Raw genomic sequence first — 12,831 nt, forward strand, 5'->3', positions numbered from 1 at the left:
GTGCTAAGACATCACTGTATGTTCTAAATAAACTCATTGATAAGAAAAGAATAGAGCTAAAATTACTGTCTTAGCGCGAGAAATTATGTCACTCGGTACGAGACAATCATTTTATTTTTAGTTTTATTTGTATAGTTGTGCTAGATCCTGAAAAAACACTGACTTTCGCACCGCTCTTCAACATCCGATATGGTCTAGTGGCTAGGATACCTGGCTCTCACCCAGGAGGCTCGGGTTCGATTCCCGGTATCGGAATACTTTTTTATTTTTTTTTGGCACCCAAACTCTCTGTATAATCAAAGAGAATTTGAAATAGAGGTGTGTTGTCAAAGAAAACTTCGTAGCGACGTAAATTTACTGCCATCTTTCGACACATAATTAGAAGTATTAGAACGCCATTTGACTTTGATCCTTATTCTTTCACTGATATGTGTTCAATTTGATAAATATCAAAAAGTGGCGCCATCTTACCGGGCACTAGATAACTAAAGGTTATGGCCTTTGATCTATTAGATGGCGTTTGAGGCATAGTAACTCCCCTACGGATTCTTAAGTAGGTTTCCGTAGGGTTCTCCGGGTTGAACTTTGTCGGGGGTAATAATATTGCTTACCGGAGCATCGCTTGGTGAAGTTCCGTTTCAGCTGTCGCATCTTCTTGTGAGCTACGCTGGCTATCTTGGTGAGCGTATACCCAGCACTTGGCGGAGCTGGCAGCCGGGATGCTGGCAGTGCTGGTGCTTCGTGGGCGGCAGACTGGAATCATCAGAATAAAGGATTTAGCAACAATTTTACCGTACATGCTATTGGTACTATATTCACCTTTGTGCGTGCTAGTGTTGATTTCTAGCTGTAAGTTGGGAAAATATGTTTGCAGTCTCTTGAATAAAATACATATGAACTATCTGTATTGGTACTTATAGATCGCGATCACTCTCCGGTTTAAAATACTTATTTTAGATTAGTTTGAACTGAACTAGGAGACAACTCGTGTTGCTACTTTGAAACAAAAATGTGGCCCTTTAAAAAAACTTTACGACGCACGGTGATAAGTAGAGGAAACAAAAAACCCAGATGTTTTGGAGCTGAATGTAGCGAGACACCTGGACCGAATAATATGGAGTAGGTAGTCACTGTTGATATTCTCATATTTAGTCTAGGGGATTCGATCTTAAACACATCTAATGTACCTCCTGTTCGTCGTCGGTGTCGCTATCGACCGATTCGTTGTCGCCATCTAGCACTTGTGTGCGCGTCTGTCGTGCGCGGCCGGTGGCGGTGTTTCCAGCTATTTGCATAGGTGGTCAGAACACTATTACTTATGCACTGTAGTTGGTTACCTCGTGTTCGTCGTCGGTGTCGCTGTCGAACGAGTCGAAGTGGTCATCTAGCGTGTGCGTGCGTACGTCGTGCGCGGCCGGTGGCGGTGTTTCTAGCTATTCGTACGGGTGGCCAGAACACTAATACTTTAGTTAGTTACCTCGTGTTCATCGTCGGTGTCGCTGTCGAACGAGTCGAAGTGGTCACCTAGCGTGTGCGTGCGTACGTCGTGCGCGGCCGGTAGCGGTGTTTCCTGCTATTCGTACGGGTCGCCAGTACACTAATATTTTAGTTGGTTACCTCGTGTTCGTCGTCGGTGTCGCTGTCGAACGAGTCGAAGTCGTCGTCTAGCGCGTGCGTGCGTGCCTCGTGTGTGCGTACGTCGTGCGCGGCCGGTGGCGGTGTTTCCAGCGACTCGTATAGATGGCCTGAGTCGCCACTGTCGCATTCTGCGGAAAAAACGAGTATAATGCAAATATTTGCTCAGAAATGTTATCATAAAAGAGCGTTTTTAAGCTTTCTCTTTATTCTAATTTAACGTTTATGTTCATATATTTTTGCCACACGTACTAATGGAAATGCTTTTAACAGGCTTAATATTTACTTTATGTATTTGCAATAAAGTTACGAACGGTCTGTTAAAAGTGTGAACGAACTAGCCCTACACTCACTACCAAAAGGTACTTCAGGAGAATATCTATCTGATCACGTACCCTTACACTTTCATAAAAAAGAAGAGATAATTGTTCATTTCGAAGATCGGATGGTGACTGTGGAATGTCCAATGACCACCATGTTATTTACCTACTTCAGTAGCACTTAAATTTATTTACATAAATTGCAATAAGTTTATATTATACACGTCTTGGTTTCGGAGATGTCATGTCGCAACATATGAGTCAAGCTTTACGAGTATACAGAACTTAGAGAAATAGCATTGACATTTAATATCATCGTCACGATAGAGATGCATATCGCTGGCATGTTACCGAAATTGGGCTACCGGCCTTCACAGCGGCTGTCGGTATGAAACATTTGTGAAACCTGTGTGTAATATGTATTTAGATACAAAATTAACAATACTAGGGTCCAGGAAGTTGTGTGGAAAAGCGTGTTCTTTTATTAGGTTTGTATTGACACGGTTTCGGAGCAGGCTATCCGAAATGGAAGTAATTTAGGGAAAAAGATCCCACAAAGTGTATTTGTAAGGTGAAATGATATCACATATTAAGTAATATTGTCTTCTATCTATTTGCCTACAAAGAGTATGAAATATCAGTTAGCTAAAAGTCACCTCAAAAGTTTTATATTTATTTTTCTGACAACACATGAGTACATAATTAAAATAACTTATCACGTGATATACAAGACTATACATGTGTACGTAATACGTATAGATAAAAAACAAAATGTCAAGGCCTTGTATGACCGGCATGACCCATCGCTTACATAACCACCTGCCCGTAACATGTGGTAACCGGCACCACAATGACACTGCAAAATCAACCTCATTGTTATAGCCTTAAGAATTACCATTTCCAATTTCACTTACTACTGTATAATGACACGCATATGTTCAAATTGCAATCGTATGATGCGCTGAATAAAGTTCGTTTTTGTTTGATCGAGGATGAATATGAAAGTAAAATGGTGTCGAGTTGCCGGGCAGGTCTACTTGTGATGAAAGGTTAGGTTGGGTATGGAGTTGTAATTTTATTTATTTAATATTTATTTAATATTTTAATATATATATACAGCATTACAGTCGAGACCAAAGCACTGTACAATTCAGATTATATGATAGGATTACATACTAGGAAAAACAGATCACAATCATCTTTCGTCCATCACCTCGCAATACCGCAGACACATCTGATACACAGCCGTCCATCGACTTGCAAACATATCACAATCTGGTGCCCATGACAGAAGGGAGTTCAGCAGCCTTAGAGCCTGCACAGCAGGCGAGTTTTTATGTGCTACAGTGCGTGTAATTGGGACGGCCAAAAGCTTGTGACTTCGCGGTCGCAGGAGATTTTTGGGCACAAATGGAATAGCGAGTCTAACAGTTCGTCCTACCAGTTCAGGACTGACTGTAATGACTCCATGTCAATATTATTGATGGACGTTTACATAGTTTCAATAAGAGTAGAAGTTAATTGAGGTCGCCACTGGGCGAATGTAAGCAACAAAATCCTCGCGTCAAACCCGATCAGATTTTAAGCCAATCATATTCAACTCTAACATTTGAATTTTAAGGACGTGTTTTGGGTGGGTGCGAGTTGAGAGGATGTTTATGCTATGTACATGATAGTTTAGTTACCAACAGCATTCATATATCAAATTCATTCTGCCGTACAAGTGCGACTATAAGTTGCTGTTTGCCACCACGAGATTAGGGTACAGTCAGCGAATGAGACTGCTAGTTTAACAGCCCAGACGCGGTTTATTTATTTAGTATAAATTTTATTTTGACACTTGGAGAGACTTTACACCTCCAAATTTTATTAGTATTAGTACTCTGACATTGGGGACCTTTTACATCTCCAGATTTAATGTGTTTTTAACCATAGAGATTATACATCCCTATTGTATTGTAGTAATTATTTATTTTAAGATTATTATAATGTAATGTTTACCCAGGTATTGGCTGTTGTATTTATAAATGTTGTTATGTATTTTTCATGTCACTATATGATGTTACTATAAATGTTGTATTGACTTGTAAAAGAGCCCTTGAGGCCTACTTGCAGAATAAATTTTTGAATTTTGAATTTAAATTTCGTACCTTTCTGTACTTTGTCAAAGTGACGATCAATATGAAAGCCGCTAGGGACCTCATACTATTGTCACTGTGACAAGGTAAGGTACGAAATGGTACTGAAATTAAAATCCTTGATCATACGACGTTATCTAGTTGATCGCATCATATGCAGTCCTTTACTTTCCACGAGCGAGGTATCTGAGCAACTTCCTTTTTTCTAAGGAAAAATGTGTGATGATATCATTAGTATTATTACTCGCACTTTACGATGAGAACTCGTCAAACTAGTCTTTTCACTCTTTGATAGTCAGTTTTGCGTGGATTCATAAAAAAAACGCCATAAAGCGGCAAAAATGATAAAGAAAAAAAAAACGAAAAAGTATTCTTTGTTTCGAGTAGAAATATAAATCTAAACGTTAAATTTATTTTACCCAAAGGTTGACTGGCAGATAGTTTTAAGTGATTTTGCCTCTATATTAATCAATTGTTTTTCTTTATGCTGTATCTTTAGCTGAAGTGTGTCAATTAAAAGTATTCTATCTATCTATCTGTTAAGATTTAAAAAAAAATCGTTGTGGCAACACTATTCGTACATTTTAGAAACCGTCGTGTCACATTCGCTCTCTAGAAGTTCCGCACCAAAAGCTGCATATTTGCTGGCCTTCGTTAATTATTTCGAGTAATCCTAGTAATCGTGCTTAAAATTGTTAAAAATTAAGTTTGTGCCTTAAGATCGGACGGAGGGACGCTGGAGTTGCGGTATATTCAGGCGTGCAGGTAACCTTAGGAGGTCTGGTGAGTGCACGAGCTGGTGTCCGGGGCCCTCGCCGCCTGAAAGAGGAGCTGACGACCCCCCTAAACCCAGGTTAGTGCCTCCAATCTGAATTTTAAGGCGTTTTAGACATTATTTTGTATAATTGCATTTTTTTAAATATTTTGTTTCGATCAAACCCCCAAAAATTTACAGTCCACTATTTCGATATCGCACACTATCAATTTTTTCGGAATAATACCTTTTTCTAAAACGTTTTAAGCTTACTATCCGACATACAGTTCAGCAATCCGTCAAGTAGATTACATTACAGCTATCTGTTGCGTTATGTTCCGCACTCGTTGCGCATGCGGTTTTCTACCGCTGCACGCCGTACGCGCATCATGTTTTATAATATAATGCGCCATAATTTATAATGTTAGTACAGATTACATGTTCTCTGGATGAACTGTCACATGTTAAGAGGGCTTTACGCTTAGAAGAGTAGGTGAAGAGTATTAGGAGAGTGAAGAGGAGGGGACTTTATAGAGGATTTTAATTTTCCCTATTCTTGGGCTATTAATAATATATCATGATTAAGTCTCGCTTAGTCCTATAGAGCTTAAAAATGTATCTTCTACAATAAGCTTTTGGCTAAAATTTCACTTTTGGTACAAGCTTTAATCGTTGACTGTACTTTTTTTTCTACAGGCAACTAATACTCATCTGGACAATTCTAAAAATTCCAAACATATGGCCACCCCCATCATCAGATCAGTACCATAATATTGCATTGCCACCCGATTTACATATGTATGGGAAACGGGAAGTGGGTTAAATTTAACTTACAAGATTTGAACCGTATAAACATAGTCACATACATACATAGGTACATCGCCAGGAAAAGAGTTTAATAGATAAACAATTGTAACTATAGAGATCCTACTATATGGAAAATACTCGCTATTTTAATAATCATAAATACATATATTGCACTATCGGTAAGTAAGTTACATCTATCTTCTTCTTCTTCAAGCTAGCATTTTCCCGGCCTAGCGCCAGGGTCCGCTCCCGTTTTCGGCTCGGCATGTGAGATTGTTCTCTTTCATGTCCGCTGTCACGACGTCCAGCCAGCACTTCTTAAGCCTACCACGGCCACATGATTTAGGACCTTGGGCAGTGAGTTTACAAATTCGTAAGATAGGTAGAGGCCAGGGTCCAGGCAATATACTCGTACAAACCTGGACAATTCACTTTCACTCTATTGCCCATTACACAGACATGTCTGACACTTTTAGACATGTTGTTAATAAATATGTAAACTAAATAATTAGAAGATTGTTTATAATGGTATGTCAACATTATCCACCTGCATAATCAATTCGTTTTCACTCCGAATCATCTACAATCTTCAATCATAATCAACTTGGTAAATTACCGAGGCTGTTACTGCATTGAGTTTTATATCAGATTACACACGATTAACGAATAAAACGCGATGTATAAAATATAAGATAATAAGATTTTTTATTACAGGTTCTTCTAATAAGCAAATATAAACTAAATATTAAAGATAAGAAAGTCATTTAGCAGAGTATTTCTGCAACAGGGCAAACAAGTAGCTACATAAACTTAAGGAATTAAATATTACAGCCATAGTAACGACGATGTTAGATGTAAAGATAAACGTCAGTTCAGTCCTAAATAAAAACATAATTTGCCTAAAAGATTTCGCTCTATAACAGAGTTTTCTACATAAAATAGTTCAGTACAAGCAAGAGTGTATCGTAAGGAACATCAAAAATACAAATGTTTCACATTTATAAAATTAGAACGATGACCAGTATAAACGCAATTATATTATCATTGCCTGCAAAGATTTTCGACGACGAAGTAATATAGCGGGTATGTATAAAGTCTAATGGCCTGTCTGTCAAGTTTAATAGACTATCAATGTGTTTTTGATTAGGTTAAACCGTTAGAAAATTTAATTTTATATACCCGGTAATTTGATAAGCCGTCCACTTAGCTATGCATTTTGTATTCTACAAAAACACAATGTAATACTTACGCATAGCAATTTTAATGAATTGTTGTTATAAACGATTCAAAGTTGTATAATATTTTTATAAGAAATTGGTTTGCATAGAGATTTTTGCGTGTAAGTAATCTATTGTTTGTCAGTTGACCAAAATACGTGAAACGAATTGCTCAATTAAATGACCCTAAGAGATTTACGATCACGCGAGTGAACGAATAGATTTATCATAGTTTTTTTTTTTTATTGACACCTTTATTGACTAAATCATAAGTCCGCAATGGTACCTAATTTACATAATCATATTTGCGAAGTTACCATTGCCAAATTAGGGTATAGTCAATTGCTTTTGCATATTACTGAATATAGGTACTTTAGCTACTTAATTTGAAATATAATAGTCATAAATGAAACCATGGCAAAGTTAAGCAATTTTACCCAAGACCACGTTGCTCACAAGCACGAATAGGTAATTTTAAAATGTTACATAAAAATATAGTCGCTTTCAAACACTCAATAAACACGAGTCTGCCATAAAGACTAACAACAGTCTATAAAATATCGAGAAAGCGCTCCGAGACCGCCATTTTAGTTATGATCAAGTCCATAACAGTGTTATCAAGCTAGATGTCGAGAGAAATTGACGGTTGGCTGACAGCTTCCGATTGGGGCAAAAAACAGGAATTTTAATCATTTTCCGTAGATAAGAGTAGGGTGATGGTAAGCGAGAGAAGAAATGTTGCCAACCATAGTGAAGTGAGTTCTTGGAATAATGACGAGTAATCAGTTTTATCATATGTACTACATTACAGACGTCCCACTGTGTAACAAAATCTTGTTTGATCCTAACGCATAGCACGTCCACTTTAGGCATTCTAGGGTTGTCAAGTTTTCGTGACATCTATGAAATAAACTGACGAGTCCGCTGGTGATGTAATATAATAGAGATAACACGAAAAGTTCCTTTTATTATCTAAAAGATATCTTTTTTAAATCATGACATGGGATTGCTGATAACCGCATATTATTAGGCCGCAATTACGCTTGTTAGGGTCTCGTAGTCACCTAGAATAGAAACCCATATAGTTTTGCCATGTACGTTTGTCCATCCGTCCGCGGCTTTTTTCAGTGATCGTTAATGCTAAGAAACTGAAATTTGGCATGGATACCAAAATTATGCATGGCAACAGAATGGTAAAGTAAAAAGTAGAAAAAAATTTTTTTTGGGGTTCCTTCCGTACAAATGCTATTTTTTGATTATTTTTTTTTTTGCTTTGGCCCAATACTGTTGGATAGGTCTTTCGACACCAATAAGGGTTTCCACAAACCATTATTCGATAAAGTTAATATTTTCGGAAATAGTCGCTCCGAAAGAAAAAACATATGTGCCCATTTCTAATTTTTTAACCATGGGTCCGAAAAATATGAAAATAATCGTGAAAAAAAGCTTAGTAAATACCTTTTTTGAGTTATTGCAATAAATCTTCTCTGCTTAGTAAAAAGACGTACAAAGCGCTGCGATGGTACTCCCTTATTATGCTTGTAATTGCACGTGATACTTACTAATTAACAGCCACCGTTTCTGACAGAATGGTAACTACGAAACCCTACACTGAGCATGGCCTGAAATGTTCTTGGCCGATTTTTTATGGTTTACAAATATGCATTAGCCGATAGTTCCATATGCGTTACATACGATAGCCAGTAAATTTATCTGCCCTGACCTTCACGAGGTATAAAAAGCTATTTACCAATAAACGCAATCAGGTCTTGTATCTCGAACTCTCCATCCCGCAGCACAGTCCTGATGCTGAGCCAGCACGTCTGCTCCAGCATGTCGACGACCCTGACTGCATCCCCACCATCATCGGCATTCTTCGCGACCTCATCGTTCTTGCTGTAGTACGGCGACTTGACGCTCGTGTCGATGTACACCGTTGTCGGCGAAGATATGAAAACTAAAAAGGCGATCAAGATAGCTGTTGTGTCTAACCATCTTCAAACAATGAGATCACGCCAGATAACGCCAGAGCAAATACTACAATTCTTAACGGTTGTTAGCTTTGAGTTTGATTATGTAATTGGTGTGAATTTACTCCAAATTATACCTAATTATTATAAGCAAGTTTTGCTAAGGTGATTTTTGTTTTACACCAACTTTGATTACGACGCGTGGTTTGTCGTCGGCATTTTTCTTAACAAATGTACAAACCGAGCAAATCTTGAAATGTTACAGTGAGATCTTGATAACTCGGTACATTTCGAGTCATATGGGCTCTGATAGAGCAAACCAATGTCGTACTTAAATTGTGTATTTATTGTATTTATGATTTCTCTAAGTGTGACATTTTAGTCTACAGGTCTCGTGGCCAAGGCAAAACAAATTTCTACGGCCTCGAGTGGATGCTAATTCAGACCACAAAATGAAACCTATTTTGGCCAGTGCCGGTTGCCACATAATTGAGTCATGTTCATGCCTGGCGTCGTCTTACGTGTCTCGGCTGTATCACAACAGCTCGCAGTTGTATCACTTGTATCACACAGCACCAACTCAACCGGCTCCTTGTTGACAAATAGCAACTCTTTCAGTACAAGTTGTGTTTACTAGTATGTTGCTCGGTAAACGGTCTTAATACTTTTCAAAGACAATTGAATTTACGCAATGACACTACCGTTACAGGCAGCAGTTAGTTACTATCAGAAAGTAATAAAATTAGGTGACTTAAGACTTCAAATATAATAGGTAGAAACTAGTAATATTTTAGGTAAATTTGACAATGCAAACTAGTCACCTTTTGCAGTTAATTTCGGTTATTAACATCACTAAAAACATTGTACACAATAGAAAATGCCATTACTTTGAACAATAAAGACAACCAATGAGCAACAAATGTAACACAATTTCTTCATTCAACGCTTTTAGTGTCAGAGAGAATGCTATCTATAACTTGGAGCCAGCCGTGTTAGCCCCCCGAGTTAACTTATGGCACCTTGATCGCCGCAGTTCCTCCGAAACGTCCGAGGCCTCACCGGAGGCCCGCTCACCGGGGGCCTCTCGGCGACCATTTTTCATTTTCACTACACTTCACTTTATTACACACATTTCACTGTTTTATCACTGACAAAAGTTCACATAGTCTTTTCAACTGTCATAACGTAAATGAAAAAGAGGTTTCCATCGTTATGAGAAGCCAGTTGCGTTACAACTGTTTCCTATATTAATGGTCAAGTTTCAATAAAAAACAAAGTGAGGTAGTGAGGCGGCAGCTGCGTTGCTCGGAGCGTCAGGGTCAACTGGTACGAGCGGCTTATTTCCAACGCCTCTAGAATCGAGAGCTGTTTTTTGCCGGTTTCAATGCTGCAGTAATTGCAAACAAACCAAAAAATATATTTTATTGGATTGACATTGGTCTATAGTGCGCATATAAACGATTCTCCGGATCATGGACATATGATACAAAACCTACGAAATTCAATTCAGTTGGGAAACTACTTCTAAACAACTTTATGCGATGGTCAGGGGGAAATACACGAGATATAAATGTTCCAATATTTCCCCTAAAAACATTTAATGTTACTGTACATAATATATATGGAATTTGATTGCGATAATGCAAACTGAAGCGGTTATGGTACAGTTGCAAAACTAGAAGATATGTGTGTATGGCGTTGCAATCAGAGCATTGCACGTTGCAAAACAATGAAGGCCTAACATAATCAGTTCCGCGGAAGGGAACAGTACGATCAATTACCAAGTATTCGAGTTTGTATGAGCTCTTAATAAACCAATGGGAGGTTTTGTATCAACAGATGAGACAATATTCAGGTTGCCTGTAATATCTACTGCCTCTACTGGTATACCTGTGTGCTTGAAGGATTATAAATAAATCTCTATCAGACCAGATCTCGTTGATCAAGTATCATCAGATCATCACATCTGATGTGATATGAAAACAAATTAGGAAGTATCATAAAAATTCTTACATTATTGCCGGAACTGTTTATTAGTACATATTATCAGCATCGATAACATAATAATCAGGATTTGTATTGGTCTTTTAATATAACTACAGCAGTTACAGAAATTTAATTTTTGAGAAAATAAATGAAGATCGGTAAATAGATAAGTTGTTAGTGAGCATTGTGGATAAATATGAGTTAACACATGCACTCGCTTTTTATCTCGATTCCATATCGGGCACCGGGCACGCGACACTTTCTAACAAACGGCCGCGGCGATAGAAAACGTCAACGAGTAATCGAGTATGTTTTGTCTCCGCAGCCGTAAATAAAATGCGAACTGAAAAACGATTGCGAGTTGCAAGAAGCGAGGCAAGGCACGCAATGGTGATGCAATTTGAACGGTTTCAAAATTTACCACAACACGAACGAGATATGTCTCGAAACTTGAACGAATTCTTACTGGATTTTGGTAAACTTGGACTTTGCAGAGAATGATAAACTCTACATCATTTGACTCGGATGTAGGGTTTAAAAAAACGACAAACGGGTTTCTCCGACTCGAATTTTAGATGTAATTTGTCTCTTCTATTCCTGACAGAAAAGGACATAGTAACATATATCCACATTTTTGGTACAGGCCACAAAAACATGATCAGTATCAGAAAAAAAACCGCCGAATGCTTCTTTTACTTTCGGGGACAAAAGGAAGTGAAATGAGCCTGATCACGAAGTTAGATAGCTATTAAATATCAAAACTTTCCATTATTCCATTAGGACATTTCGTCAACATCATTATAGTGGTTTTTTGTGAACAGTAATCACAGTTTTGCCCACGTCCTGGTTCCGGCCACATGACCGCTTGAATGCGGATGCCACTTGTTATAAATACAAGCTGATGCATTGTGCCAAACTAGAATTAACTAAGTCCCTCATTGGCCTACCAGCATAGAAAACAATAATACCATTATTCGTAATGACCGAAATTTACTTAATGCTATTGTGTTATGAGTTATGAGGAATACGCAATATTGAGGTTGGGGAATCCAAATGATGTATCATTAATTTTGTGTAAAGGAACACACAATAAAACGCCATAAAACTAATGGAATTAACAAACTGGTGACTACAATTGTGAGAAACAAAATAAAGAAGATTTATACATTGGTGAAAAAACAGACTTTAGAATTGATAAGGACGTTAGGACTTCTTCAAGCAAGAGAGACTTTAAAGTGTTTGGGCAAGTACAAGACTTGAACATAGATGGACCGTATCGAAGCGTGACGGAAGATAACATACGAATTAGTACAGTAACCGTAGAAAGTAAACTACAAATTGTAGAGCATTAGCCGCCTGTTAAATATTTGGTAAGTGCTCGTAGGTTTTCGCGTGTTCTTGTAATTTCGGAGCAACGCAACCGGCCGGTACTTGCAACACAAACAAAGACACAATTGGCACATATGACACTTGAAGGCTCATCACTGATAGAATATAATTCCAGTGTCGAGTCGAGCGCTCCAACAAACCAGTGTAGGCGCGTTAACCGAATTACGGATCTCGAGCTCACAGTTACGCTGATTGACTTTTGCCTTCGAGTCTAAAAGCAATAGCAACACGCGGGCAGTACTTTCACAGGCTGCGCGGGCGCGGCGCGTCCGTTCGCGGGCAGGCGCAGGGCTGACTCGCGCCGCGCGCCTTCCCCCCACGCGGACCTAAAGCGGCAACTGTACCACCGCACACGCGTTGGCGTACCAGAATGTCCATTTAGGTAACACCCCGATGTGTCCATGCGTTAAGGAGACACAAAGAAATGTCAAGTTGACGTCAGCATCAGTAAATCTTGGATGATTTAACGACATCATTAGTCTCTTATAAATGAGTTTGTATTTATATTTTACCATCTAACTGAAAGTAATGAAGCAATTGTCTGCGCAGTTGCAAAATTGGTGTCAGGAATATCAGGATATGTATTATTTGATTGCTTAAATGCAATAATATTTT

At 38.4% G+C, this 12,831-nt stretch overlaps 1 protein-coding gene and 1 non-coding gene across 9 annotated transcripts in view; one reads left to right on the forward strand and one right to left on the reverse strand.

The window, feature by feature from the left end:
- Positions 1-12,831, reverse strand: part of LOC133521122 (ephexin-1) — a 166,016-nt gene that overhangs the window by 29,244 nt on the left and 123,941 nt on the right. For 6 of the 8 annotated variants that reach the window (XM_061855889.1, XM_061855892.1, XM_061855890.1 and 3 more), the window contains 2 exons: positions 1,618-1,766; positions 612-753 (listed from right to left, as the gene is read on the reverse strand). In XM_061855889.1, the coding sequence (XP_061711873.1) occupies positions 612-753; positions 1,618-1,766 (291 nt within the window). Of the gene's footprint in view, positions 1-611; positions 754-1,337; positions 1,431-1,617; positions 1,767-8,621; positions 8,829-9,860; positions 10,164-12,831 lie in introns of those variants that run through there. The other 2 variants (XM_061855893.1, XM_061855894.1) reach the window with 2 other exon arrangements.
- On the forward strand, positions 184-255 carry Trnae-cuc (transfer RNA glutamic acid (anticodon CUC)). Its single transcript has one exon. It is a non-coding gene; the product is annotated as a tRNA-Glu (tRNA).

This window comes from Cydia pomonella, chromosome 9 (genome assembly GCF_033807575.1).
Source record: "Cydia pomonella isolate Wapato2018A chromosome 9, ilCydPomo1, whole genome shotgun sequence".
NCBI lineage: Eukaryota > Metazoa > Arthropoda > Insecta > Lepidoptera > Tortricidae > Cydia > Cydia pomonella.